The 25,856-nt window shown below is 41.7% G+C and overlaps 1 protein-coding gene across 6 annotated transcripts in view; it reads left to right on the plus strand.

The window, feature by feature from the left end:
• Nucleotides 1-25,856, plus strand: part of LOC122161739 (BTG3 associated nuclear protein) — a 131,827-nt gene that overhangs the window by 19,460 nt on the left and 86,511 nt on the right. For all 6 annotated transcript variants that reach the window (XM_042821342.1, XM_042821343.1, XM_042821345.1 and 3 more), the window contains 3 exons: nt 7,289-7,411; nt 7,970-8,145; nt 18,593-18,832. In XM_042821342.1, coding sequence (XP_042677276.1) covers nt 7,289-7,411; nt 7,970-8,145; nt 18,593-18,832 — 539 coding nt within the window. The remainder of the gene's footprint in view (nt 1-7,288; nt 7,412-7,969; nt 8,146-18,592; nt 18,833-25,856) is intronic.

Raw genomic sequence — 25,856 nt, forward strand, 5'->3', positions numbered from 1 at the left:
AATCCCATAAGGTAATATTGCATAAGTTATGGGGAAAGCAGAACTTTCACCTCAATCTGTGGTTCGATGAGCACAGCCAGCTTTTGCATTTAAGGAAAGAAGGGTGGAGAGCACACCAATAGAGATTTGGTTCAGAGCAAACATGTTTGGATGGGTCGTGCCAAAGAAACGTTTGAAAAGAATTCCTGCTTTTAATACCAGGGAGCAACCATTGTAAAATGAGTGAAAATGATTTTTGAGATTTTATTACAGTGCAGTTCTGGAATTTCAGTGTATCTGAAGCAGTACAACGGCTCCTGGAAGCACACGTTGCATGCTGTGTGTTTTAAGTCATCTATCCAGCCTAATGAACAGAAGGGGGCAGAAAAGTCTTACGTATTGCTTTGTGCTCCAGGTTTGAGAATGTGGTTTTCATGTCGGTGTCTGGAGATGCTTAGAGTTGAAAAATTCAGCATTAGGAGCACTCTCCATTGAAAGCACTGCTGTAATTTGGAGTGTTTTGTTCCAAGGATACACTGAAAAGGAGGAGAGCACCTCATCAAGCACTGATTGCTGGCGGTAAATTTTCTTCTTATGGAAAGGGCAGATGTTTAATGACCATGTTGTGACTGAAAGTAACTTCCATACCTGTTCACACCGGATTAAGGCACCAGTAGTACTGGTTTTAAAGGCTGCAAAGCCCACTGGTCTTAGTTATGTCTGGAAAAACAGTATGTTAGCAGAGAGAGAAACTATGGTGGTTTTTGGAGAGCGCTGGTTTTGCTTTGCACGAGGTGGGAAGGAGCTGGAGCTGGAGGCAGAGGGATGAGAAGCCGTACATGCAGCGAGGGATCAGCAAGGCTGGTGAGACAGCACTGAGCCAGGCTTCCATCTGCCTCCCTTGGCAGCAGCTGTTATTTAACTGATACGTTTCCAAACGTCAGGAGCACACTTTGGAATCCAAATGTTTTTCCAAACGGAATTTTTTCCCCTTCTGTGGAACTGTACATTTTTGCATATCTTCAGCTCGATCTCTTTGTTCCATATTAAAGGGTGGGGTATGAGAGAGGAAATCTGCTCCCAGTTTCTTTCAAAACGATATTATTTGTAAAAAATACGGATATATGAAAGCTTCAGTACCAGCTCTCAGAGTGGCAACATTGTCAGGCTAATGGGTGAAGCAAGAAAAAACAGAAATAGACATTGAAAATCACTTCTGCACCACTGCTGTGTGCTTTGGTTCTGTCTACAGAAACCTGGTGCTGCTTCGTGATGCTGGAGGCTGAGATTGTCCATTGAGTTGTGATGATTCTGATGCAGGCATTAGAAATCACAGGGAAGTTTGGAAAATGATTTTCATTGCAGGCAACTGTGTTGGAATGGGGCACGTTTTCCCCTCTCTGAAGTTTCCTTCCTGGCCCTTTTGCTCACATCTCCCCACTGACGCTCCTGTGCTCAGCTGTGGTTGTGCTGCAGGTGGTTTCTATAACATGAATGGATGAGGCTTTTTTTTTTTCCTCTGGGCTTTTTTGCCTTTAGAAATAGAGCCATTTCTTATTTGGGTTATAAGATACGCATTTTATATTAGTTCTCATTCCATTTCCACGTTTGAAATTGAGGGGGAAAAATAAACAACAGTGCTTTTTGTTCTCTACTTGGAGAGGTGTCATCCCAGACTGGGAGTGTGTTTGCTAAGGAAAAACCAATATTTTACTGCTCTGTTTAGCCACAACAATCTTCTCGTGAGTCTGCTTTGCTGTTCTGCATGCCTGTTACCAACCACCATAGATTACTGATGTACCTTTGTGTTATCTCTTTGCTGTTATGTTTTTGGGTACATTTATCTGTAGAAAGGCTGGTGCCAGCCTGCTGACTGTAAGCCGTGACCTGTTTTTCTGCTCTTTATTCAGAAGCAGAAGAGTAATGCTATTTCTGGTTATAGTGCTCTTCTCTGCTGATTGCAAGCTGACCCAGCTGTACTGTTTTATTGCTTCTTTTCTGTGTCTGCTTAGTCTAAAGCTCCTTCAAAGACTGTTTCCCTGTGCGTTCAGTTTCTACAGAGTTTCAGCTGTGCTCGCAACAAGAGAATTTGCTTTTTAAAGTGAGAGTTACTTTTACACACACAGCTGTTGTGAAATCCATGCAGTGCTGAGCTGGGAAGCAGTGGTTCTGCGGATCCCTTGTAGCAGCGTGTGGCTTCTGGTTGGATGGAGAACCCCTGCAAAAGGATGTTAGCGTTTGTGAATGATCACAGTTGGTCATACGGACGTGTTTGGCAGGATAATCCACAACAGGTTGTTCTAAAAGGTTGTTAAGTTGGTTGATAAAATTGGTCTGAAAGCTGTAATTCATCTCTTCCTGATTGTCAGCCAACTGAAAGGCAGATTCTGTAGGTAAGGCTGAGCACCACAAACTCTGCATAAATATTTTCTGTGACTTGGAGCAAGTCTGGAGTTTACAGAGAGTTTCCAGCTCAAGTTAATTGTGTTTTAATAAATGCTGCTTTTACTTCATCTTTGTTATAAATGAATTACAGCTTTCTCAGTGGTCAGATTCATGAATCTCTCTCTCCCACGATGGTTGGTGTACTTTGGCTTGTCTTCGTATGAAACCTAATCATTAATGCTGTCTTTATAATGTCTGCTTGTAGGGGATATTCCAGATGCATAGAATTCAAAGATAATTTTGGGTAACTGAACTGTTCCTGAAAATGATGGATAGCATTGCTGCTTTTCTGGCAGTTGCCTATGGCTAGACGACTGCAGAGTTTAGGGACATTAAAACTTTAACTGTTCAAGTGCCTGGCTTGCATGCTCTGCCCTATAGCAGGTGTTTTACTGCTCTGCTTGGTGAACAGTGTTCACTTGCCATTCATTTAGCTGGTGGCAAGTTTGCTCTCTTCTGAAACATTAGGAGCTGCATGCATTTGTTTATGTGCAAAGGAGGCTCAGAAATGGCCTGAAGAGAGGACTGTCTTCTTTCTTTAAGTGCTTCAGGACTGCTGTAAAGATTCCATAACTATTTGTAGTAGTATGTCCAGAGGCACTGCAGAAGGTTAGTTCTGTTAGTTCCTTCTGTTTTGCTCTGCTAAATGAAAGCTTAATCTGGGAGAAAGAGAGCGGGCAGTGTCACGGAGGCCGAGTTCCTTTATGGCATTGATGATGTTCTGTGTGATTGACAGGTTATTGGCAAGAAAAAAGGTGACAGAGTGAAGAGTAATGATCCGATCTAACTTTCTCATTTTCCAGACTGAAAATTACCATTGGCAGCGTTTTTCTTTTGCAAAAGATAAAGGTCTTGTGCATTTAAAAGTAATAATAATAAAAAGCCAGAGGCTGAATGTACACACTTGAAAATCATTATCTGGCGTGTTTATTCTTTTAAAAATGTTTTCTGCTGTAATTTAGCAAATTGTTTAGTGACATTAAGAAACATCATCCCCAAATATAAATCTATCTACAAGCATCGTGATGTTAGGATATTATTATTATTTTTTTTAACTAAATTGTGGCCAAGAACAGACAGCATTGCAGAAGCAGTCTCTCCAAGTTCTAATGCTTATGGGGAAAGGAATACGTGAACATAAATGGAAACTACTGAAGCCCATGCAACAATGCTGGGTTTCCAAAGCACTCCCTCTGACCCCTTTTAATACTTAGTACTTTAAGTACTTGTAATACTTTCTTTCCATCATTTTCATGAGTATGGTACTGGCAGCACTCGTAGAAAGAATTGCTTCATTTGGGATGTGGTAGCTGCCCTCCCTCTTCTTTATGATTTTCGTTTAGTGCATAAAATAATTGTAATGATAAAAGTAATCCTTACAGTAGACTCATCTACAGGGTAAGGTTTGCAGTCTGAAAAAAGAAAACAAAAAAGGAAACGGAATAATTCGCTGTGTGGGCCCAGTAGGCTGTAATAGGATTTAACAGTTTCCTCTGTTGGATTCTTTAAGGCTGCCCCTTCTGTTTTGACTACATAAACTCCTTGTTTAAAGTTGTATAGGTTCAGCAAATTTCTTGTTGCTGCCTCCCTAAAATAAACAAAACTGAGAACAGACAATAGAACATCTCACAGGGAATTTACTGGGGAGCGCATTCCCATATCTGCAGGGAATCCTGTGCCTGTCTGTTTTGCCTGTGTACAAACTGAGACTGAAATCCTGTTGGCAAGCACCAGGCCTCCCTTTTTGTATTGGTCCCAACTGTTATTTTGTTCTCCTTCCAGATAATTAGCTGCTCAGGTTTCACAGCATCAGCTCTCAGAACTTTCTGCCTTGTGATGCTTCGTTGTCAGATCTGGTCAGCAGCATCGGAGCGCTCTGATGTGCAGAGCATGGACTAGAATGATAGCTTCTGGGTTAACCTTCATGATGGTTTGAACAGAAAGGCAACCTCTTCCTCCTCCTCCTTAGGTCATCTGCTTTTGGAAGCATCGGTCTTCAGGAATTAAGCATTACGCATTAAAAAAAAATAATAATAATCTTTCTCTTTTAGGATCAAAGTAGAACGGAATGGCTTGTACCAGAGCCTGTGTGTGTGTTAAATACAGAGCACTGAAAGAGATCTTTTATCCGCCGCCTCGTGATTCCTGGAAATGGACAAGAAGCTTCATTCAGTTATTTTGAAACCAGATGTAGAGTTCCCACTCAGGTTAATCGCTGAGAAAGATCCATCAGTGATTGCTGTGTGCTGTGCTGTGCTGAGCGGCCCCAAACAGATGCTGTTCTCTACCATAGTGCTTTGTGTGACTCAGTTTCCCCTCCAACCTGATTCTCTGAATCCTTACCGCTTGGTAACAGCTCATTTCCAAGTGCAGAGCAACTGATGGACAAGTTGGCTGTTGCTGTGACTGGTTACTAAGATTTTCCTTGTGTCTGTGGTGTCTGGTTTTGCCTTTGTGCTGTATAGCCAGGAAAAGAAGTGTCAGTAAAATGGTATGTTTAGTTAGTGGCTCCTCCCAAACAACCGTATAGTGGATTTTTCCTCTCAATAACTTAACCTCTCTTAGTGAATAGGACAATGCTCAGAGAGGACCTGGTGTTTGTTGTAGGCGTAAATTTGGAGGGAAGAAAGGATTGTGGATTTAATCTGTGAACTTGAACATATATTGATGCATTGAGGGAGGGGTAAATGTGTGCTGATGGTTTATAGTAAAGTGTTTCCTCATTCACGATGGCTTTAAATAAGGTGTGTGCCATTTGGCTTCATCTCCAGAGTGTCTTTGTTAAAAATGAATGTTCTCTTAAGAAAAACAAACAAAAACAAACCAAACCAAACTTCCTTATTTTTAGTGCTAAGACTATTTTTTTTAAAATTAGAGCTCAATTTGAGCCAAAGCTTAGGGAGTTGATAAATGGAACTTTATTGAATTTATCTCGACAGATGCCATTAATTATTCAGCGTTCGTTAAAAACGAGCTTTGGTGAGTGAAATTTTAAGAAGGTACTCGCAAATGTTTGGGGGAAAGCTGGTGTTAATAACATCCGATAGGAGGCGTGAAATTTGTGGCCATTTAAGCTGGCCTGTAAAAACTTCATCCGTTTGGACAACTTGGGGGATGAAACAAGAATGCGTGGCTGCTGGGCTGGGGCAGCTGCCAATGCTGCTGCCTGTTTGATCAAGTAGTTGGTGGGTGTTTGGCCTTAAAACTGGGGGAAATACAAGTTGCCTTTTTACTTAAGTAGGAGAATGTGGTGTCTGGTAACGTGCATAGTTTCTTTTAATGAGAGATCATGTTGAAAAAGTGACTGTGAAAACGTCGTCAGCCTTTATGCTCCAGATTGCAACTAAAATAAACCAAAAATCCCAACCCGTTTATTGCTTAATAGAACTTGAACTTCGCGTGGACATGGGAAGCCATAGCACACTCTGTACTCGTCCATGATTAGACAAACATCTTCCAGAGCTTCACGAGCTTTGCAGTCCAACAGATCATTGGCAGTCCTCAAGGAATCCCATTTGTTACTAGCAACGATTCCAATTGCTGGAATGGGGGAGGGGGGCATTAGGCCCTGGGATTTTTGTTTCCAAAAAAACCCCATATCAGCCACTTCAGCGGAGCCAAAGTTGAGATCCATTTATTGTTTGCTCTTAGGACAGTTTCTTATCTTTCCATTGGATCTTAACGATGGATATTGTAGGACTTAAAGTCTTAGGAGCACACATGAATATTCATGCGAGCGGGCGCTGTTACAGCTGAAATAAACAGAGTTGCTGTCATCACATTTGTTTAATTTGTTTGTCTTTCATATTTCTTTTCAACAATTAGCCAAGGAATACAGTTAGGAAAAATAAATGGCCATCAGTTATGTTTGAGATGTCGGACAAGTAAAAACAATAGCAGACTGTTTACTGTGTGGAGCAAAGAGAAAGAAGAAAGCCTTCGCTGTGGCTAAAACACAAACATCTCTTTGGAGTTCTCTCTTCCCTTCAGTTCACCATGACCAAAATCAGCTCTGACATCAAAACGATGCCTTGCTCAGCAGATAGAGCAAGGAGTAACAGTGTGGGAACAATGATGGTAATCTCAGAAACAAAATCAAATAGTAAATTGCATGTCAAAGACATTTGCTTACTACATTTACTTCTGTATTGTATTGCAGACTTAGTGTTGTTTTTTAATGAGAGTTTCTCATTGCTGGTTTCTCCTTGCTACTAACTGCTTTTCTGTTGTTTTAGATTTAATATAAGAAACAGCTTAGTCTTGTTGTTATTTAATGTTCTATTCTGATGCCCTCAGTGCTGCCCTCACCTCCGTGCCCCTGAGAGCCCTTGTTGCCCAACAATATGTGCTTTTAAACTAAATTCCATATCTGATTCTGCTGTCAATATTTTCACGTTCTTTTTCTGGGGATTGTCCTGCTAGCAGAGATGCTTTATCACGTGAGTTGGCTGTAGGAGCTCTGAAAATGTTCACTTCCAGGCTTCTCAAAACAAGAATTTGGTGACTCTCTGGAGCTGTGGTTTGCAGACTTCCTCCTGTGTGTCTTGAGTTGATGGATTCTTTATCACTTTTCCAGGGGTTGTGGACTTTTATATAACTCCATTGAAGCTGTCTGTCCTCTGAAACACTATGAGTGCTTGAAGTGGTACAGATGTCCAGTGGACATGGATTCAAGTGGACTTGGAATCAATGGATTACCAGCTTTAGCATTCAATACGTAAACGTGATGCAGGGGGAAAAACAGGGACTGCCTCTAAGCCTTGTTCTTTAAGTAGGCTACTTGAACAATGAGATTGTGTTCATGTCTTATTTCAAAGGTTCTCTCCTTTACATTCCCTTTTCCTCTCTGACTTTTGTCTTGCAGTGTTGTTCCCCAGACCACAGTAATACTGAACAACGACCGGCAGAATTCAATTGTAGCCAAGATGGTTGGGCAGGAAGAGCCACTGAGCAGAGCAGCGGATTCTCTGGAAAATATCCTTAGCAAGTTAGTAGCAGTTCTGGGAATCCTCCCCCTTCTCTTCCTCCTTTGACAGATCAGCAGCGGTCTGCAGCAATTCCCAGTAAAAGTGAGGAATGTTTTAGGTGGGGGGGGGGGAAAGGTAAAATAACTGCAAGTGCTAAATGAATGCATCAGTCCTGCCTGGAGAAAGCCTGCATTTGAAGGTACAGAGCACTGCTTTGCTGCTGGTGTGCAGAGGACATCTTAGAGGATCTGGGATGAGCTCAGTGTTGGTTGAGAGATGACAACTGAAAGAGTTCCCATAGCTGCATATTTTTTTTTACATGGATACATAATTGCTTGGGAACGTGCCAATATCCTGTATTTAATCAACTGAATAAAGAATACACAGCAGCCCAGCAAGGCTGTTAAACTTTGTGCTATCAAGAGCATAGTTAAAATTAAGTGGAGTTGGAGATTGTGGATAGGATAGTTCTTAATACATTTGTATAAACTGTTGTACTGAAACTTTGTCTTTATTCTGCTGTTTCTCCTGATCAAGGATTGTGTTTCTCCAAAGTTACATCCTTCTCTTTTCTGCAGTGCTGTTCCTGGACGTAGGCAGAACACCATAGTGGTGAAGGTTCCAGGGCACGACGACAGTCACAACGAAGATGGAGAGAGTGGCTCTGAGGCCAGTGACTCCGTTTCCAACAGTGGACAATTAGGAAGCCAAAGTATTGGGAACAATGTCACTCTTATTACGCTGAACTCTGAAGGTATGCTGGTCTGAGACTACATGAGAAAAGTAAATGGGAGGGTGGAATAAACCCAAATTCAGCTGGAAGCTTCTGCACAGCAAGCATCAGATAGGAATGAATAATAAGCTGAGTGAATATATTTTATATATTAGATATAAATCTATATATCTACTTAGATATATTTTATATATATATATATATATACATATATTTAGATAAAATCTATACTAGCTTTACAGACAGAGCAGCTAATTAGAATTGCCTGTAAAATTTAAAATATATGCCCCCCCCTGTAGCAGTTACTCAAGGATTTTCTGTCACTGGGTTGTTTCAGGAAAACAAATGCCATCTCTGGGAAATAGAATCTACTGATCCATCTCAAGTGTTCGTGCCAACCCATCCTTTAGTTCTCACAAATGAAAAGTATTTATTTTAGCAACTCTTAACAGTTTTGTAAGTAAGTTCATATGAAAGACACTATTAGCAGAATAATGGACAGTGTCAGCAGCTTCTGAAACAGATTTTTTTAGATATGTCACCTTCAATGAAGTCCAAGAATTTTAAATTAGCCTTATAAAGATGCTCTATTTTATGTGATTGGAAATATTACAACAGGGAATGTTAGGTGGCAGTTTTGGTCACAAACAAGATGGGATAAGGGGCACTGAGTTTTAGATGGAAATAACTTGTGATCAATTCTGCTCTTTGTTGAACTTGAAAAGTTGATCTACTGAAAGTCTCATGCACCAAAGATGGTTTCTAAAAATATTGTTTGGAAGCATTTGAACCTGAGATTCTTTAATTTGTCTGGATGCCCATACAGTGTTTCATAAAGATTCTTGGAGATCTGTCCTGTGTGTGCGTTGTGTTGATGAGCTGCTCCTGAGGAACACTTCATAGTGGTCAATGGAGAATAAAAGGGCTCTTAGCTGTCTCAGGAATCACTCTCAAAAAACGTTCAGATTGCAGATAGTGCTGAAATGAGTTTTAAATCTACGTAAAGTAATTGTGCTAGTTGTATAAGTTCCTTGTTGAACTCTTTCCTGATTAACTTCATCTTCATTCCTTTTTGGCTTCTGCGTGAGGAAATTTATTCTGTGCTTTCTGGAATCAGATGAATTTAGCATAAGGTCTCTGCTTCCTCGGATTAGGGAGTATCTGGAAGTCTTTGTGCTCAAGTTTTGATCAATGTCTGATGACAAGGAAATCCTAAAATGTCCAGTTTTACAAGCTTTGTTCTAGTTAACTATTTCTTCCAGAGTGGTGAAACCAGTGGGAGGAAGGTCTGAGTCTTATTAGTCAACTGAAGGCAGCAAGCAGGAGGCATCACTGATAATAGCTTTGGCTCTGACTAACTTAATGATGCAAGGAATAGAGATAGATCCTGAGCCTGTGGAATGTAAAGCCAGAACTCCCTGGCTATAGGAGCTGGCTGAATGCAAGGTGTGCTCACGGAGGTCTTCGGAAACAGCCTGTAGCTGTTTTCCATGTTGGAGTGCCAGTAAGAAGGCCAGTAAAACACATCATATGCTGCTTTGGTGGAAACCAGGGGAAAGGATGAAAAAGGAGGTTGTCAACTTTCATTTCTTTATTCCGTTTTAATATGGCTGATAGCAGGAGGAATGGCACAAATAGAAGTGATAAAATTGCTGTGGTGCAGATGCTGCTCAGGGTGATTCAAATTACCCTGTATTGTTTCAATGGAAATTGAAGTAAGTATTTTTAAAGATTTTTTTTTTTTTTCTTCTTTTTTTAACCCCAAAAACTTTGTGGAATTTCTATGAAAGCAGGCATACTTTGGGCATTCATGAGCACTGTCTGGTATGCACAACATCATCAGAAAAGGCTGCATTTGTAACAGTATACAATGTATGTATCACTCAGTATTTATAACAGAAACTCTTCTCTGAGCTTTCATTGCAGAGCTTTAAAGCTGCATGAGGTAGAAAAGCTTATGCTACCAGAGAGGGGAAAATACTTTGCACGCTCACACTTAGCATGTGTTGGCCCAGATTTTAAGTCAGGAAAGACTGAGACATGTTCAGATAATCTTAAATGTCCCAAGTGAAAATGGGGTGTTGCTGCAATGGCAGGGCTTGTGTATGAAGCATGCCTTCTGTGGGGTCTGTTCATATTTCATACAGTTCTGCAATCCCTGTGTCAGGAGAGAAGTTTCTAGCATTAGGAGGGAGGTTGTTGTCTTATGCCCTTTTTGCCTTGGTGGTTTTGGCACGGATTTGTCCAGACAAATGTGATGTTGGCCTTTTACACAGCTGTATATGTAAATTGTGAGGAAATGGCTAATCCATTAACGTCCTCAGATCTGATTTTCTTCAGACCTTTAGAACAGTCATCCATTAAAAATCTCCTGGAGATTGATGAATGCTTGGAGAGATCAGATTAGTAATCCCCATGCTTACCTCTCTTGCCCTCGTGGAGATGAGAGGCCTGCTCACACAGCAGGAATGCTAAGCAGCATAGCCTGCAGTATGTCACAGATTAAATTATTAAAAAAGGAAGCAATGAAGAGTAACAGCTCAGCTCTGCAGACTTGTTTTCTTCAGCAGCAAAAGGCAAAAGTTACAGTGCCCATCAGCTCGCTTTCGTTGTCTGGAGCAGAATTCTGAATGGCTTGGAGTTGCGCAGAGGAATCTGGGTTGGTTCTGAGGTACGAGAGGACGTGAAAAGCAAACTTTTAGCCCTTTTTCAGCATGCCTGCCATTCGTTGCCCTCTGTCTAGAAAGCAAAACACATCTGTGTTCATGGTATGCTGCCAGCTGACACTGAGCATGGCCCTGACTTGTGGGGGTTTTCAGAATGCAACTCATGGATGCATTGTTTGTTCTCTGCTGGCTGTTTCCAAAAGACATTTAATCCCATATGATAGTTTAGAAAACATTCATTTTTATTATGTATTTTCCTGAGGCACTCTGTGCTTTTTCTTTAATCTGGAAGAAAGCTGTGTTTAAGTATTTTGGGGAATTTTCTTGTTTGCTGTCCTAATTTTTTTGTTCTCTGTGCAGATTAAGGATCTTCTTTCATTGAATGGAATAAGGAAGGAACGTTTATCACTAGAATATGTTTAAAGTGGCTGTCATTAGTTGATGGATGTGCTTTTTGCTTTTTTATGAGTCTGGTTAGTTTTGACATGGATGGGTAGGTTTTGAATACAGCATATTCCCAGTTTGAACAAAGTTGTGCTTTTTGCATCTTGAGCTTTCTAATGAGGCTTAAAGCCAATGAGCAGCTGATGAACGAAGAACGTTTTTAAATCTTTGCCATCAGTAGATCTTCAGGAACTGCTCCAGAAACACTTTGTCAGTATTAAGGGACGTGGTTTAGTAGGGAACTGCTGGGGGTGGGTGGGTGGTTGGACTTGGATGTACTTGGAGGTCTTTTCCAAGCTTGGTGATCCTATGGTTTGTAGTTGTGAACGTTTAGCTGTGTTTGCTGATAGCTTCTCATCCATTTAACCGTGATCAGGTGTGCTGAGCTGTGTGACTTCAGGCACAGGCACCCTCCAACTTTGTACAATTCACTCAGGAAAAGTAAGCAGAGGAAGTGACCTCCTTAATTCCATCGGTGCAGTTTTGGAGGTGGAAAGGCTCCTCCAGCATCACTCATCATGAAAACTTGGGTCCTAACAGCATGACATTCTTTTTGGATTTTGTCTTCCCCTGCAGAAACTGAGAAGAACACTAGATCCACACTAGTTTTAAATTACAGAAGTTTTAAACCTACAATATGAGGTACCTATATTATTTTCTGGTTTTAATGAGTTCTCTGGTGCTGGTATGTGGCACTAATCCTGCCAAGGGTTGGTTTTCAGTTGATTGAGCCGTAACCTGGCAGCCCTGCACACTTTCATTCTCACCACAAATCTTTAAACAATATTCTGACGTTCTCAAATGTGTTTGTCTAAACTTTCTCACTGCAGGGAGTTCATGTTAGATGAGGAAAAGCAAGTCTGAGTAACCAGGAGCGATTGAGCTTTGTTAAGAATGGTGAATAGACTTTCAAATGATCAACACCTAAAAAGGAGGCTTTCATGTCCTTAACAGATAACATCTGAGATGAAAATAACACTTGTCCAGGTTCCTTCCCATCCTATTCAACTCTTTGGCCTTCTATTGAAAGAGCCATTACAGATACAGCCTTCCCAACCTGTCACTGCAACCCCAACACTGTGCATCCCATGCCGCTGTACAGCACCCTGTGAGGACCTTTTGCCATCTCTGCTCCTCAGAGTAACTCTAATTTCCTCAATAGTCAGTGATGGGTTTCCTTACATTCCTTACATTACAAAGTTCTGGGTTCTGTATGTATTCTGCACTTCTACAGTACTTCCCTCAGTGCTCAGTGCTGATTAGAGATCATTGCATGGTTGGGTTTATAGGAAGCCATGGCCATTCCTCACCTGCTCTTCAGAGTTTCCCTTTACAGCATGGATACAAACAGAACTTGCTGGGTTTTTCTTGCTGCTTGTGCACAGAAGAAGTACAAACAGCTCAGATGCTGAATGCTTCTGGTAATAAGCTCTCTGAAGGCATTCTGATTATTCTCTACTTACACACATCCCTAGGAGTACTTTGATCAGCACCACACATTGCTTTCAAGGTAAAAGAGATTTCAGGATATAAGGAAGAGAATATTGTAAGAGTGTTTTTCTTTTATACATTAGGTATGTGGTAGTATTTAAAGCTTCTGTTCTGTGACCTGCAGTACAGACAAGAAAAGCATCTGTTCCAGAAACACTAATTCACATTGTTATCCTTTTAAATCTGTTTCTTGGACAATAGAGTTATTGTCCTATTTTTAATATGGAAGGTTGGAAAGCTGGACCTCTCATCTTTGTGTTGTAAGAATACCCCATTCAGCATTGCTGTGCTGCCTTAAAAGCAGATGTTGTTTGAAATGTCTAAGCTAAAGCCAAGGCTTTGAAATTGCTAAGAAAGAAGCACACTGGCTGAGTATGTGAAATGCTTGAAGAGAGCCCCTTGAAGACTATTTTTAAGTGATATAAATAAAACAGCAAGATCCATTGATTTAGCTTTTGGTTCAGTGAACTTTACACTTGATAACTGTGACATGCAATGTTTGGCACCGTGTGTGATGGTTTTGTATCCTATCTGCTTTCGCAGTGTTGTTTTTACTGCATTTTAAGACTATGACAGAATTAGAAGTGTAAACATGCATATTTTTGGAGAAGATAAGGGCAAGCTGGTCTATGTAGTGTGTTAATTAAAGGAAAAATAGTTTTTTTTCCTAAGGAAAATTGCTTAGTCACTATCTGTCTCTTCAGCTTTGCATCTGAGGCAGTTATTTTCCAATAGTAGTATTTAACAGAGCTCACCATTTTTGAAGTGTGATACTAAACAGCTGTTTTAAGTGGCCAGGACTTCTTTACAGGACTTTTAGTTCACTGTTAAGATGGAATCCTTCATTTTATATCATCGCTTACAACTCTTCTGCTTTTCCTGCTGAGCTCCTCATGTCCACATGCAGACAGCAAGAGTGAACCTTCACACAGCAAACATTTTCCATCCTTAAAATAGCAGTGTGCACAGCTGATGTGAGCACACTGATCAGACCTTACGAACTTGCTGATGGGTTAAAGCCAAGGAAAGCTATAGGAATGGGACTGCATTGAGTTTGGATTATTGGGAGCTCTCTGCTAATCACACCCCCATGAACCCTTGCAGAGCCAAAGCCCTCCAGCTGTTTGACAGGAGTTTACTTAAGAAGATGCAGAATCTCCTACACGTTAGCCAGAATATTACTTAATGTCTCCAGGAGTGGGGGTTTCTTTTTGTTTTGAGCTTAAGTAATCTCTCTGCCTTTCTATGGCAGCTACCAGGTGTTTTTTTTTCCTGCTGCAAGTACCAGCTTCCACCCTGCCTTTCAAATGCAACCGCACTGAGTAATGGAATGGGTTAATTCCAGTATTTATGTGGGCAGGTGCTCCATCTTGTTTGCCTTTGTTTTAAAGGAATGGTCGACAGCACAGGGTGAGAGAGCAAAGCCCAGCTTTGTTTCTGGTCTTACTGCTGGTGCTTACATGTTGAATAGGGGAACATGTCCCAGTGGAAAGATGTGAATGGCAGTGCAGGGTCTGCCATCTCCTTGGGTGGACGCACATGTGCGTGGTGAGACCAGGCATGAGATCTGCAATGACTCTTGTCTGATGGCTGTGCTCTTGGCACTGGGGTTTGGATGCTGACCACAAAGCTCCCTGTGCTGTTTCTGCAGCAATACATGGCAGTGCAGCAGCCCCAGCCTCCTCTGCCTGCTCACATGTGCTTGCTGAAACCATTGTGTTCTCTGGTCACAGAGAAACGGTCAACTGTGTTCTGAGATAAAAGGAATGGACTTAATACAGTCAAAAAGATTTGAAAACAGCATTGAAAAGCACACTAGTTCTGGATTCAGCAGGATGGAGATAAAGGCAAATTTTCTGATCTTGAAAAAAACAGTGAAGAGAAACCAGAAACTTAGATTGTCTGTCATTGAAATGAGTTTCTGAGTGCAGAGAGCAAATCAGATAAAAACATCAGGACTTTTAACACTGGAAATAGGAATGATCGAGAGCCACTTTGCTGGTGATACAGTATTTGGCGTACAGAAGTGCAAGGAAGCACCTTTCTGCAGCACATATCTCATGGTGGAGCTCCTCTGCAGAGTGCATTCTGCATGCCAGAGTTTAAGTGGAACGGCAGAGCCATTAGGAAAATTAATCAAAGAAAAATCCTTTGGGGTGAAATCAGAAAGGTTTGTGTTTACCCTGCCATACAGATGAGTGCGTGCATTTATACGCGCTGGTTTTTAAGCAAAGCTTGTTATCTGACTGTATTTTTCCTCCCCAGCCCTTTGAGTGTTTGTTGTCTTTTGGCAGTCTTGAAAGAGTAGAAGCTGTGCTGCTGTGGTTGTGCAGTGCCTGGTGGAGGCCTGGCTCAGTATCCGAGTGTTGCAACGTATGTACTAAATAACCCGGCCCATCTAGATCCCATCTAGATATAAATATAATGCCTGATAATTCACATCAGGAGCCATTACAGTGAACATAAAAGGAGGCTTGAGTGTTGAAAGCTTTGAATGAAAGTAGCTTTAATCAATAGTATTTATGTGCTAAATAATTGCTCAGAGAAAAGAACGTCCATCAAACTCTGTCTTTTTGTCCCTCTCCCTATTCAGTCTCTTTTCTCCACTCATTCAGAGCCGGTTCCCTCCTAACTGGCACTCTGCTTCCTCTTCTCACCGTTATTTTGGATGTCAGTCTTTTTGTAGTTGTTGTGTCCGAGGTGCCAGATGTGCTGACAGTTCAGCATGGCTAATATTTTCATAGAATCACAGAATCCATAGGGTTGGAAGAGACCCCCACAGGTCACCTAGTCCAACTGCCCTACTCCAAACAGGGACATCCACAGCTCCATCAGGTTGCCCACAGCCTTTTCCAGCCTTGCCTTATAAGTCAGATATTTTCATACGTGATAAGGAGAATTTTAGCTTGTGTGCCATCAGGTAGATCAGCAAGATGGTCACATGTAACTTCACCCATGTAAGTTTCACTGATACTAAATGATTACACAGCAAAGCCTGTGGACCTCAGCTTTTAAGGCTTTGGGTGATGGTTATGTATATGTGTTTATATATGTGACCTGGAGTGCATGGGAAAAGGAGAGGTGAGGAAAAGGCTGGACGCATCCATAGAGCTGTCAGAATTTTTGTTAGGTTACTGTGCTCTTCTGCATCATCAGACTCTCATTACCATCAGTATTTTGGTACTGTTCAGGTTTCATTTGGACAGGAAGAATTTCATTTAGAAGGCTGCAGGAAATGAATTAATATGGCATATTCAAACCAGTTTAGTTTGGACTGAATGGAAGTGTTGGCGTCAACATTGAGTGGATGTATGTAAAGACCACTGGTAATTTCATGCACATCATTTTTCTTTAATGATTCCTTGTATTTCTGCAGACAAAAGGAAGCTTTCAGTTTCAGCTTTCATCCTTAAAGCAGGATGGAAATACAAGAAAGAATTTCACATGGGGCTTGCATTCATAGGTCAGAATAACAAGGCAGTGTCTTTTTTGCAGGCTGCTAGCAATAAAAGGACAGTTGCATGTGGTGAAAACAGTATGTTCTGGACTTGGTGCCAGTAGAGAAAAAGAGACAAACCCACACAAGTGTTGATTTTGCAGATTGATAAGAATCTTTGGTTGGTGTAGGCTGCTAGCAAGAGTACAGATGAAAGTTTCCCAATGTATTAATTACTTACACCTAATGGTAATAGTGTGAACTGGTGAAGTAGTGAGGTTGGGAAGGCGTGTAGCACCTTCCTTTTGCTTCCTAGGTTTTCTTCTGAAAAACATCCACATCTCTCCGATGACATCTTTGCTTTGCCAGCTCTGTCCAAATTTTTATCAAACACTCCATTTGTCTTCAGGAACAGAATGTTATTTTCCCTGATAATGTTAACCAGACTTGTGGTAAGGCCAGACACAGTGGCATTCAAAACAAGTCGTAATTAATCTGAACCACCTTATTTTTCAGATGGCACCTGGTGCTGTGGACAGAAAACCACCCGTGTGCTTTATTACATAGTTTAGGTACAAGCAAAAATGTACATATGAAGTACTTTACATACGTATGAATAGAAAGAGGCATCTAACAATCTATTCAGAGCAGAGCATTAAATTCTGATTTCATCAGAAATAAATTGGAGGGGCTGGCTGCTCCGTATGTCAGTGATAAGTATTTTTCCTTAGACGTTATTACATTTGATAATCTGTTCTTTGTGATGATACATCACCGTTGCACAATCTAACATTTGCTCCATACTGTCATAATTCATTGCAACGAAATTACATCTGACAGCAGTGGTATGACCCAACCTGAAGGTCGTATTGAAAAACTGCTCTGTGTGTTGGAGCTGCTTTTATGGTAGGTTTTATTGCGTATCTTCTTGGCTTACAGCCTGGTGAAATGCGGGCTGACGGCGTGTACCAGTTGTTAGAGGGAAAGCTGCTGATTGCTTGGGGTTCAATACGAAGAGTGCTCGTCTGTTGGACTTCTGTCACTTAGCTGACTAAAGGGATTATGGAAAACAGGACTTTATGACTTCGTTTATGCCATAAAGCTCCATTTCGAAGGCATTTTGTGTGGGATAAATCATATACTTGATTGCCTTTTTCTCATGTTTGCCATCCTGGTGATGTGTGAAGCAGTGGGAAGATGCTGTAATGCTCTAGAGCCGGAGAAGCGAAGTGTTCCTAAGTGAGGAAGCTTTGTGTTTTACTCTACTAAGAGCAAACACAGAAATCAAACGGCCTCTGTCAGTGAACACTGGTTGTTTTTCCCAATTCCTACTGATGTTGTCAACGTTTGTACTGGGAATCCTGCTTTCATTTGGGATGAGCATCTCGCCCTCTGTCATGTGTTGCATCCCATCCTCCATTAGTGGTTGGTCATCCCTCTGAGCTCTGTTCCAGCTCCTTGTTAGTCTCATATCCACTAACTTTTGGCATTGCCAAGGATTTGTTTACACTGAGGGCTTGGTATCTCTTAAGGTGAATAGTTTTTGCTCCCCTCACAGTGAGACACTGTGGCAAATTCAAAATTCTCCTGCAGATGTACATACAGAGTAGTGTGTGCACACAGAGAAGTTAGGTGTAGCTCTGGCAGTGATTAAAATTAAAAGATATTGCCCTGCTAATGACCTCATCCTTGACTAGAAGGGAAGATGCACTGGGGAGATGACTAATGATTCATTTATTATCTTTGTGCTGGGACTATTCCTTGGTAAGCTGTGTTTTTAGGAAATAATATAGAATGCTGGCCAGTAAATTTGAGGGGAAAACAAAATTCTGATTGGGATCTCTGGCTACGTTTTGAGTGATTGTTATTACTTAAAATACTGTTTTTGTAAGTGATCAGATAAGGTACTGACCACTATTGAGTACAACTCCTTAAATTTATAATCTTGCTTAGGCTTGTTTTAATCTGATGCTTGTGGGGAGAAATGTGGTTCAAAGCTGCTGGCTTGTTGGGATTAGCTATACTTTGAGAATGCTACGGGGTTGCAGTAATTCATTTTTAGGGAATGACTAACTTGATAAAAAATGAGAGCACTGAATACGGTGAATGCAGCGTGCTTTCAGCTGTTGGCTTCTAACACGAGACACTTCTGAAAGGTGTGTGAGAGTGAATTAGACATTTGGACTAATTGCACAGGGTTCCTTCTGTAGAACAGGATGTTAATGGTCTCTGCTTTGCTCGCTGTTGATGCAGCTTTGAGAATTAACTTTTTATCCACAGCAAGTACTGTGAGCCTATCGGTCATTCTAGATCTGAAAGAAGCTTATGGAGACTACAGAGAAAACAGGAAGAACTTAAATGTCGGCTGCTACCTGAACCTGACTCTTTCATTCCTGGTCACGATAACAATTTCCACAATCTCTGTTTCTAGAGGATTACCCCAACGGGACGTGGCTTGGAGATGAAAATAACCCTGAGATGCGGGTCCGTTGCCCCATCACCCCTGCTGACATGCTGCACATCAGCACCAACTGCCGCACGGCCGAGAAGATGGCGCTGACGTTGCTCGATTATCTCTTCCATCGGGAAATTCAGGCCATCTCCAACCTTTCAGGCCAGGGGAAGCATGGCAAGAAGCAGCTCGATCCTCTCATGATATACGGAATCCGCTGTGAGTACAGTACTGAAAGTTCCAGGTTTATTCTGCATTGATAGGACAGCAACTGTGGGCCTCTTCCAGTTGCGCTACGTGAGAATGGAGCGTGTTGCCAGACAAATGGTTTTTCAGCTGTTGTTTATGAAGGAATCCTAATGGACTGCTTTAAGTTAGCTTGTTGTGGGCCAGAAATGCCTCAGTATCAAAATCTGAATTCAGATTTAATTGCAGCTAGCAGCTGCAAGCACACCAAGTGTAGCAAATAGTCTTTGGCTAAATTGAAAGAGATCATAAAAGGAAACGAGTTATTTATTTAGTTATTCATAGAACCATAGAACCTCTTCAATTGGAAGGGACCCTGACAGGTCATCTAGTCCAACTCCCTGCAGTGAACAGGGGCATTTAAATACTGCTCATGCGTTCAAAATAATAGCCTTTCATCTCAGGTTTTTACTTTTCATTTGTGTGTATTATTTCAGAAGTCACTCTGATGTTGAGATGGAAAAAAATTGCCATCTCTTTTGAAGAGAGATTAAGTGTCACAAAGTCTGTGGCTTCACAGCAAGAATGTTGATGTACTGCTGGCTGCTGCAGTGTGTGTGAATCTTTTTGGTAATTAAAGCTATCTGTTTGTTACTGCATATATTACTTATATTGCAGATGGAGCTTTTGGCAGTGTGAAAGGTATTAAAAATGTTTTGCATACAGAATATAGTAAGCATAGCCCCTAGTTAGGAGTGAAAAAGAATCTGAATATATGCATCTCACTCTGATACAGTGGCTTCTAGTAGGGGATTACTTGGTGAATACATTAATGAGGACAGCCAAGTCTCTTCCTCGTGCTGTGGTGTAAATATTTTACTGCAAAGGAAGTAGGTGAAGGCCTGAAAGCCTTGCAGACATGCATCTGATACAGTGCTTCAGCTCTTGTGTGATGCCTTTCTACGTATGTTGTGTAAAGGGAGGAAAGCTTTAAACATGAGTGTAGAATTGAGTGTGTCTGAAAATGACCAGCTTGACTCACTGAACCAGATCTCACTCTTTATAGCCAGATCTTATGTAGGTCATCCATGGATTAGTAGGGAAGGAATAATTTGTTACACTACAATGTTTTGTATGCCATTGCCAATTTGAAATGCCAATTAAGGCTTAAGAATGTAGCCAGACAGAGCTTATTTCCATTGCTGTTTGAAGAATTTGATGTTTTGTTTTTATGCTTTTGTTAAGGCAATGGGTTTAATAGTTACACAGAAAAGTGTTTGATGATGATACTGCTCTGCTTTCTGTTTTCTAAACTGAGCCAAGAAATAAACTCCTATTGACCTGTTTTTATTTCTAGTAGTTTACTGGCTATCTCAGGGAATGTAATAGGCAATAACCATTCAGTTTGCTGCATTAGGCCAATTGTCTTTTTGTGTACCTGAAGCAGATGTCAGGCTTGTACTGCAATCACATTAAATGTGTATTTGTAGAGGAGATTATGATCCAAAGGAATTTGGATCTCCTAAATTTTATCTATTGATCTCATCAGTGCAAATGACTGCGTTACATTGTTCTTAAACCTAGACAGGTTTGAAAAGGTGGATGTTGGGAAGGAATGTGTGAGCTAATGCTAGGGGCACGTCATTTCTGTGAGGCATTGTGATCCTTAAGAAATGGGATGGTTGAGGTGATCTCTGCATGTGGGAAAGGTTTGCAGTGGCAGGAGTACAACCAACAGCAGGCCATAAGCAGCAGCATTCTGAGTGATGGACATAGGAGCTGCTGGGTTTGTGTCTTTTGTGCCATAAGCACAGTTCTGAAAGTTCCTTCTGCACATTGACTGGTGCACTGCTTTCTTTTGGGAGCCAATATGTAACCAACTGGAGGCTGTGTGCCTTTGGAAACAACTGTGCCCTGCATGAACCTGCCCACAGTTTGTTGTTTTGGGTGCCTGGATGTTAATGGCTGTTGAGATTTGCATCTATAGTGACAACTGGAGAGAATTCATGTAAACTTTATGAAGCAATAAATTTACTAGGAACAACGCTGGCCCACAAACAATGATTTCGTGTTATTTTATCACTACCAATAATTCATTTAAAATGCGATTCGGTTTCGGGAGGCAGATTATGAATTTGCTGTGATGTGAGAGAGCATATGGATAAATGCCTCATAACATTTAAGGATGAGGTTCTGGCTGCGTTGTACAACTCCTGTTGAGTTCAGCTGTGCCAGGATTTCATCCATTTCATCCTTCCATTTGTCAGAGGGGCGGTGAGAAGAGCCCCGGCACGCCGTGCCTGCTTGGCAGTGCTACTGCAGAGCCCATCTGGTTCTTATTGGTGATGTTATTGATGACAGGCTGAGGGAGCTGGGCTTGTTCAGCCTGGAGAAGAGAAGGCTGTGGGGTGACCTCATGGCAGCCTTTCAGGACCTAAAGGGAGCCTACAAACGGGAGGGGAGTCAACTCTTTGAAAGGGGAGATAACAGCAGGACAAGGGGAAATGGTTTCAAGTTGAGGGAAGAAAGAATTAGGTTGGGTATTGGGGAAGTTCTAGCTGCCCAGAGAGGCTGTGATGCCCTGTCCATCCCTGGAGGTGTTCAAGGCCAGCTTGGATGGGGCCCTGGGCAGCCTGGGCTGCTATGAAATGGGAAGGTTGTCGGCCCTGCCTGTGGCAGAGAGTGAGTAGGAGCTTCACGATCCTTGGGGTCCCTTCCAACCCAAACCATTCTATGATTCCATGATTCTGTGATGTGTTGCTCCATAAATCCTACCAAAAACTGAGGGCAGTGCTGGCATGGGAACCAAATTATGTTGTTGTCCTGACTGTGTGGTTTGCTTGTGCTCTGAGCAGTACTACTTTGATGCGTTGTTTTAAACTTAAATGAAAATCTAATCCTAATCCTAGCTAGCAGTGCTCAAGCCAGTGCATAAAGGATTATATCTTCTCTTTTGTTTCAGGTTTCTTTAAGTTTTGCCAGTGGAAAGCTATTTCTTCCTTTCTCTTTTTCTAGAAGAGAAAGAAGACATCCAGATCTATATTTAATAGAAAGTATTTTGACTAATGTGCAGAAGCTATAGAGAATGAATGGATGCATGTCTATGAAAAATTCTTGGTGTGCTGCATAAGGTTCACCACAGGGAGATGAAAGTTTATCTTTGGAAGTATACATTTTCATTTGTGGTATAAAATGTGCTTGTGGGGTGGCAGCAGTAGTGAGGAAAGTTTTTAGGCAAGGAACCAAAATGACTTAAAGGCACTCTGTGTCATTAAGTAGCTCATTACTTCAGCCCTACTGAAAACAGACATTTTCTCATGAAATACAAGGACACCAGCAGTTCTGATTTTCAGTATGTAACACAAAATTCAGGTTTAGCCCTTTCAAGATCACCACCACTGTCAGTAATGATTGTTGTATAAAATAGGAATACTGGAATAGGAAGGAAATAGCATGAATTATTCCCCATTTGCTGTTAGTGCCTCGGCTCTGTGACTCTTGCATCTGCCCACTTGTTTCTGCAGGCTCTCACCTATCATTTTTTAACACATTAGTCAATTTTGGCCAAATTAAACAAGAAGAGACAAGGTCAGTATCTACAAATGAAATGCAAAGCAAGGGGTTGGGTGGAAGCAAGAGATGTAGATTCGCTAACTGTGTGAAGGAAGAGCTGTGCCCTTACGTTCTGTGGTGTTGATGGACACCGAAAGTCCTCCTACTAGGATCCCTGTGGTTATGTCTGGCTGTCAGTTCAGTACTGCTGAATTTCCCTGTCTGCTTCCAGGACTGCTTTGTAGAGTGAATTGCATTAACCTTCAGTTCATAGGTTAACACTTATTTCATCTTTATATTTTACTGGCTGAAAGATATTAATACTCTTCGATAGAAAAGAGCTCTTCAGAGAGCTGTTCAGATAGAATTAAGCGCTGTGTTGCTTTACAAAATTAATCAAGGCGATGCTGCTTCAGATGGAGGAGCAGACCACCCACATCTGTTTAATAGGAAACACATTTGACTCCTGCTTGTGTAGAGTGTGCTGCACAGAGCAGTGTGTGTGTGTGTGTGTGTGTGTGTTTGTGTCCATGTACTCCTGCACATCGTGCAGGTTGGGCCAGTTTCAGGCTTGGAGCCTGTCCTAGGGAATCTGCTGGTCACAGTCATTCACTCATGTTTTCACTTCTCGTTTGCCTTTAATGAAGATTTTAATAAAGAAGCACAGCATGCTTATGTTCCATCTTCCATCAGCATTGTCATGCTTTTACGTGTTGGAGGAAAGGTAAGAAGTTGCATCTCGCAGACAAGCTGTTAGCTCTGATATTTCTCGGCAGTGGGTCTGTCTTAGGAGATGCATCAGACTTTTGTCATTGCACAGAATGTTTCATATAAACATTGCTGTTACTCAGAGTGTGTTCTACAAATGCAGAACGCCTTTGCTATTTTTTCCACTTCAAAAAAGCTTTTTATACTTTTTAAATACTTTTTAGTCTTCGTTCTGCTTCCTAATCTCTTTAAGCTTGTTTTGCACTGTGTCTTCCTTTCGTTACCTGGGCTTCACATGTGTCTCATCTTGGAATATTGCCCTAGAATATATGGCATTTGTACAGTGGTACAACACAGTATTGCACATAACTGCAGCATGGATTGCTCCAAGTCCTGGTTCTGAGCAACTGGAGCCACGCAGCTCGGTGGTGGATTCCATCAGGATTGCTGATGCTTTCTGTTTAACCCATGCTTCTGTTTCTTTGTTACATAGGACGTTAACTAATTTTCCAAGCTGTAGCATTCAGAGAAGAAGTTGTGTGGTTTGTGTCCACACGGATGAGCTAATCTTGTGGTCCCTGGAAATACTTTTTGCCAACATTTTCTTCTCCTAGTAATAAATACTATGGAGCAGTTTGGAAATATGAACTCACTTCAGCCCGTTCCTTTGAGGACAGGGGTGTTATTAGATGTTGCAGTGCATTTCTTGACTGCCAGATCATGGTTTAGAGGTAGGACAAACTCCATTTTACAGTTCAAAGGGTTGAATGAAAGTAAACAAGGATTAGCCCAAATCTGCAGCATCATCCCTGCGGCAGATGGGGAAGCTGAAGCAGATTCTCCCGAGCTGAGTGCTATTCCAAACCTCTGCTCTGAATCTCACTAAGTGGACCATGTCCATTTGACAAGTTCAGAAGGGCTGCTTTTGCTTCTTTCTGTGATGGTGGTAACTGCTACAGGGAGAACTCAGGGAGAGAGCAGGAGGAGTCTGCAGGGCTGCTGAGCTGTCTCATACCTCAAGCAGAGAGTGAGAAGCAGAGTCTGAGAGCTCAGCACATCTCCGAATGAAAAGAAGGCAAAGAAAACATTTCTGTTATGCTCTTACAATATCCAAAAAGCATTATTTTTTTGGGACAGCACCCTCAGGAAAGGCCTTGATGCAGCAGTGCTGCTTGTTGCAAACACGTTGTCTTCCTGAGAGCTGCAGAAGCCTGGCTTCAGTTCCAAATAGCTGCTGCTTTGTGAATCAATTAAACGCTGCCACATGGAGGGAAGTGATAACCTCTTTTGAGGCTAGGCAAGAAGATAATATGAGAACCCATCGAGTTTATCTCGGCACCGCAGTTCTCATAAATGGCATCAATGCTGGCCCTTGCTTACTGACTTTATGTAAGCGCTGTAATTTACTGCTGGCTTTTGTTTTCTTCTTTCCTGGGTGCTTATGTGTATTTCAATTACTATCCGAGCCAGTTGCTGTTTAATAAACTGAAATAAAGGTGGCAGTTTTGGGGGAAGAAGAAATAAATTGTTTGCAGGGTGTTTTCTCTCTGCGTCTCGCACTTCTCGTGTGGTTCCTGCATTGTAAAAGTGATGAATTTAGTTTTCCATTTCCAACTGCCTAGCCTGTCAGTTGTAGCTGTGACTGCATGTAGCTTGATTGTGCACGATGTGCTGTCAAGCATGTGTGAGTTCATGAGCTCTAGAGAAAGAAGAAAGCTAAAACATGAGGTCACTTGGACCGTCTCTTTACGGCTTAAACGTGATTGTTCCATCCTGTTAATGCTTCTGCGCTCTGGCCAGACTTAATGTACGTGCTGAAGTGCCCTGCTCTGCTAAAACAGATCAGTCTATGAATGTAAGAAGAGTTTCCTTAGCGATTTCAAATGTTGCTTCAGGAGGGTATAATGTAAAAAGCGTCAAAATTGTGTCGTTGGTTAGAAAGATACGTGAGAATTCCTGCTACAAACATGGTCATTTATTTGCATTGTAGCTATAGAATGAAAACCAAGGGGTTGTTAGGTGGATTTCAGATGCCACTGCAGATTCCTGTAGGAAGAATCCCCATGCAGTGACATCAGTGAGAAGGGCTGGGCCCTTTTTGGTTAGCACTGACAGCAAAGACCAGGGATCTTCTCCATCAGCGCTGCGGGTCCATCCAGGCTGTGCAGTTTGAAGTGAAAGGGAAGACTTTTGCATCACAAGGTGCTGATCACTGTTTTCTTTGGGCTGATTTCTCCATTTGTGGACCCTTCTGCAGGGTTACAGCTGTATGCAGGGTAGGTGCCCCTCTGGGTTCGGAGCCAGGAGCATTCCTTTCTATTGCTGCCTGTTCTGGAGGCCGACGGCTCCCCAGCATTGCTTGGGCTCAATGTGTACATAAATAAATAATTTGGTGGAGTTACCTTTGATAATTCAATATCCAGCATCTTTTTTCAGATAAGTTCCACTGACAAACTTTCAGCAGCCTTTAGAGGAGAAGTAATATTACTATCAAGGACTGTCGAATGAGAAAACTGAACTTTTGCAGTGTGGTTTTAAAAGAGACGAGCAGTGAGAGCTGTAACGTATCTGATCCCTGAGATGGTGAGAGCAAGAGCAGGTGGGTCAGCACAGATGTAACACACACCGCCCTGGATGGCTCACGGCCGCATTTGCTGGGGTCTGAGAGTCCACAACATCTCATAAACAGAATTGCAGAAAGTTGTGGGGTTTTTCCTCCCTCGCTTTTCTCTCCTTCGTTTCCTAAGGGTTAAAAAGCGCTGTGGGGAGATGCCTCAAGCAGACTGCAAGTAAAATG

Source organism: Centrocercus urophasianus, unplaced genomic scaffold, assembly GCF_019232065.1.
Source record: "Centrocercus urophasianus isolate 14NV4802_14NV808 unplaced genomic scaffold, USGS_Curo_1.0 seq_2, whole genome shotgun sequence".
Lineage (NCBI taxonomy): Eukaryota > Metazoa > Chordata > Aves > Galliformes > Phasianidae > Centrocercus > Centrocercus urophasianus.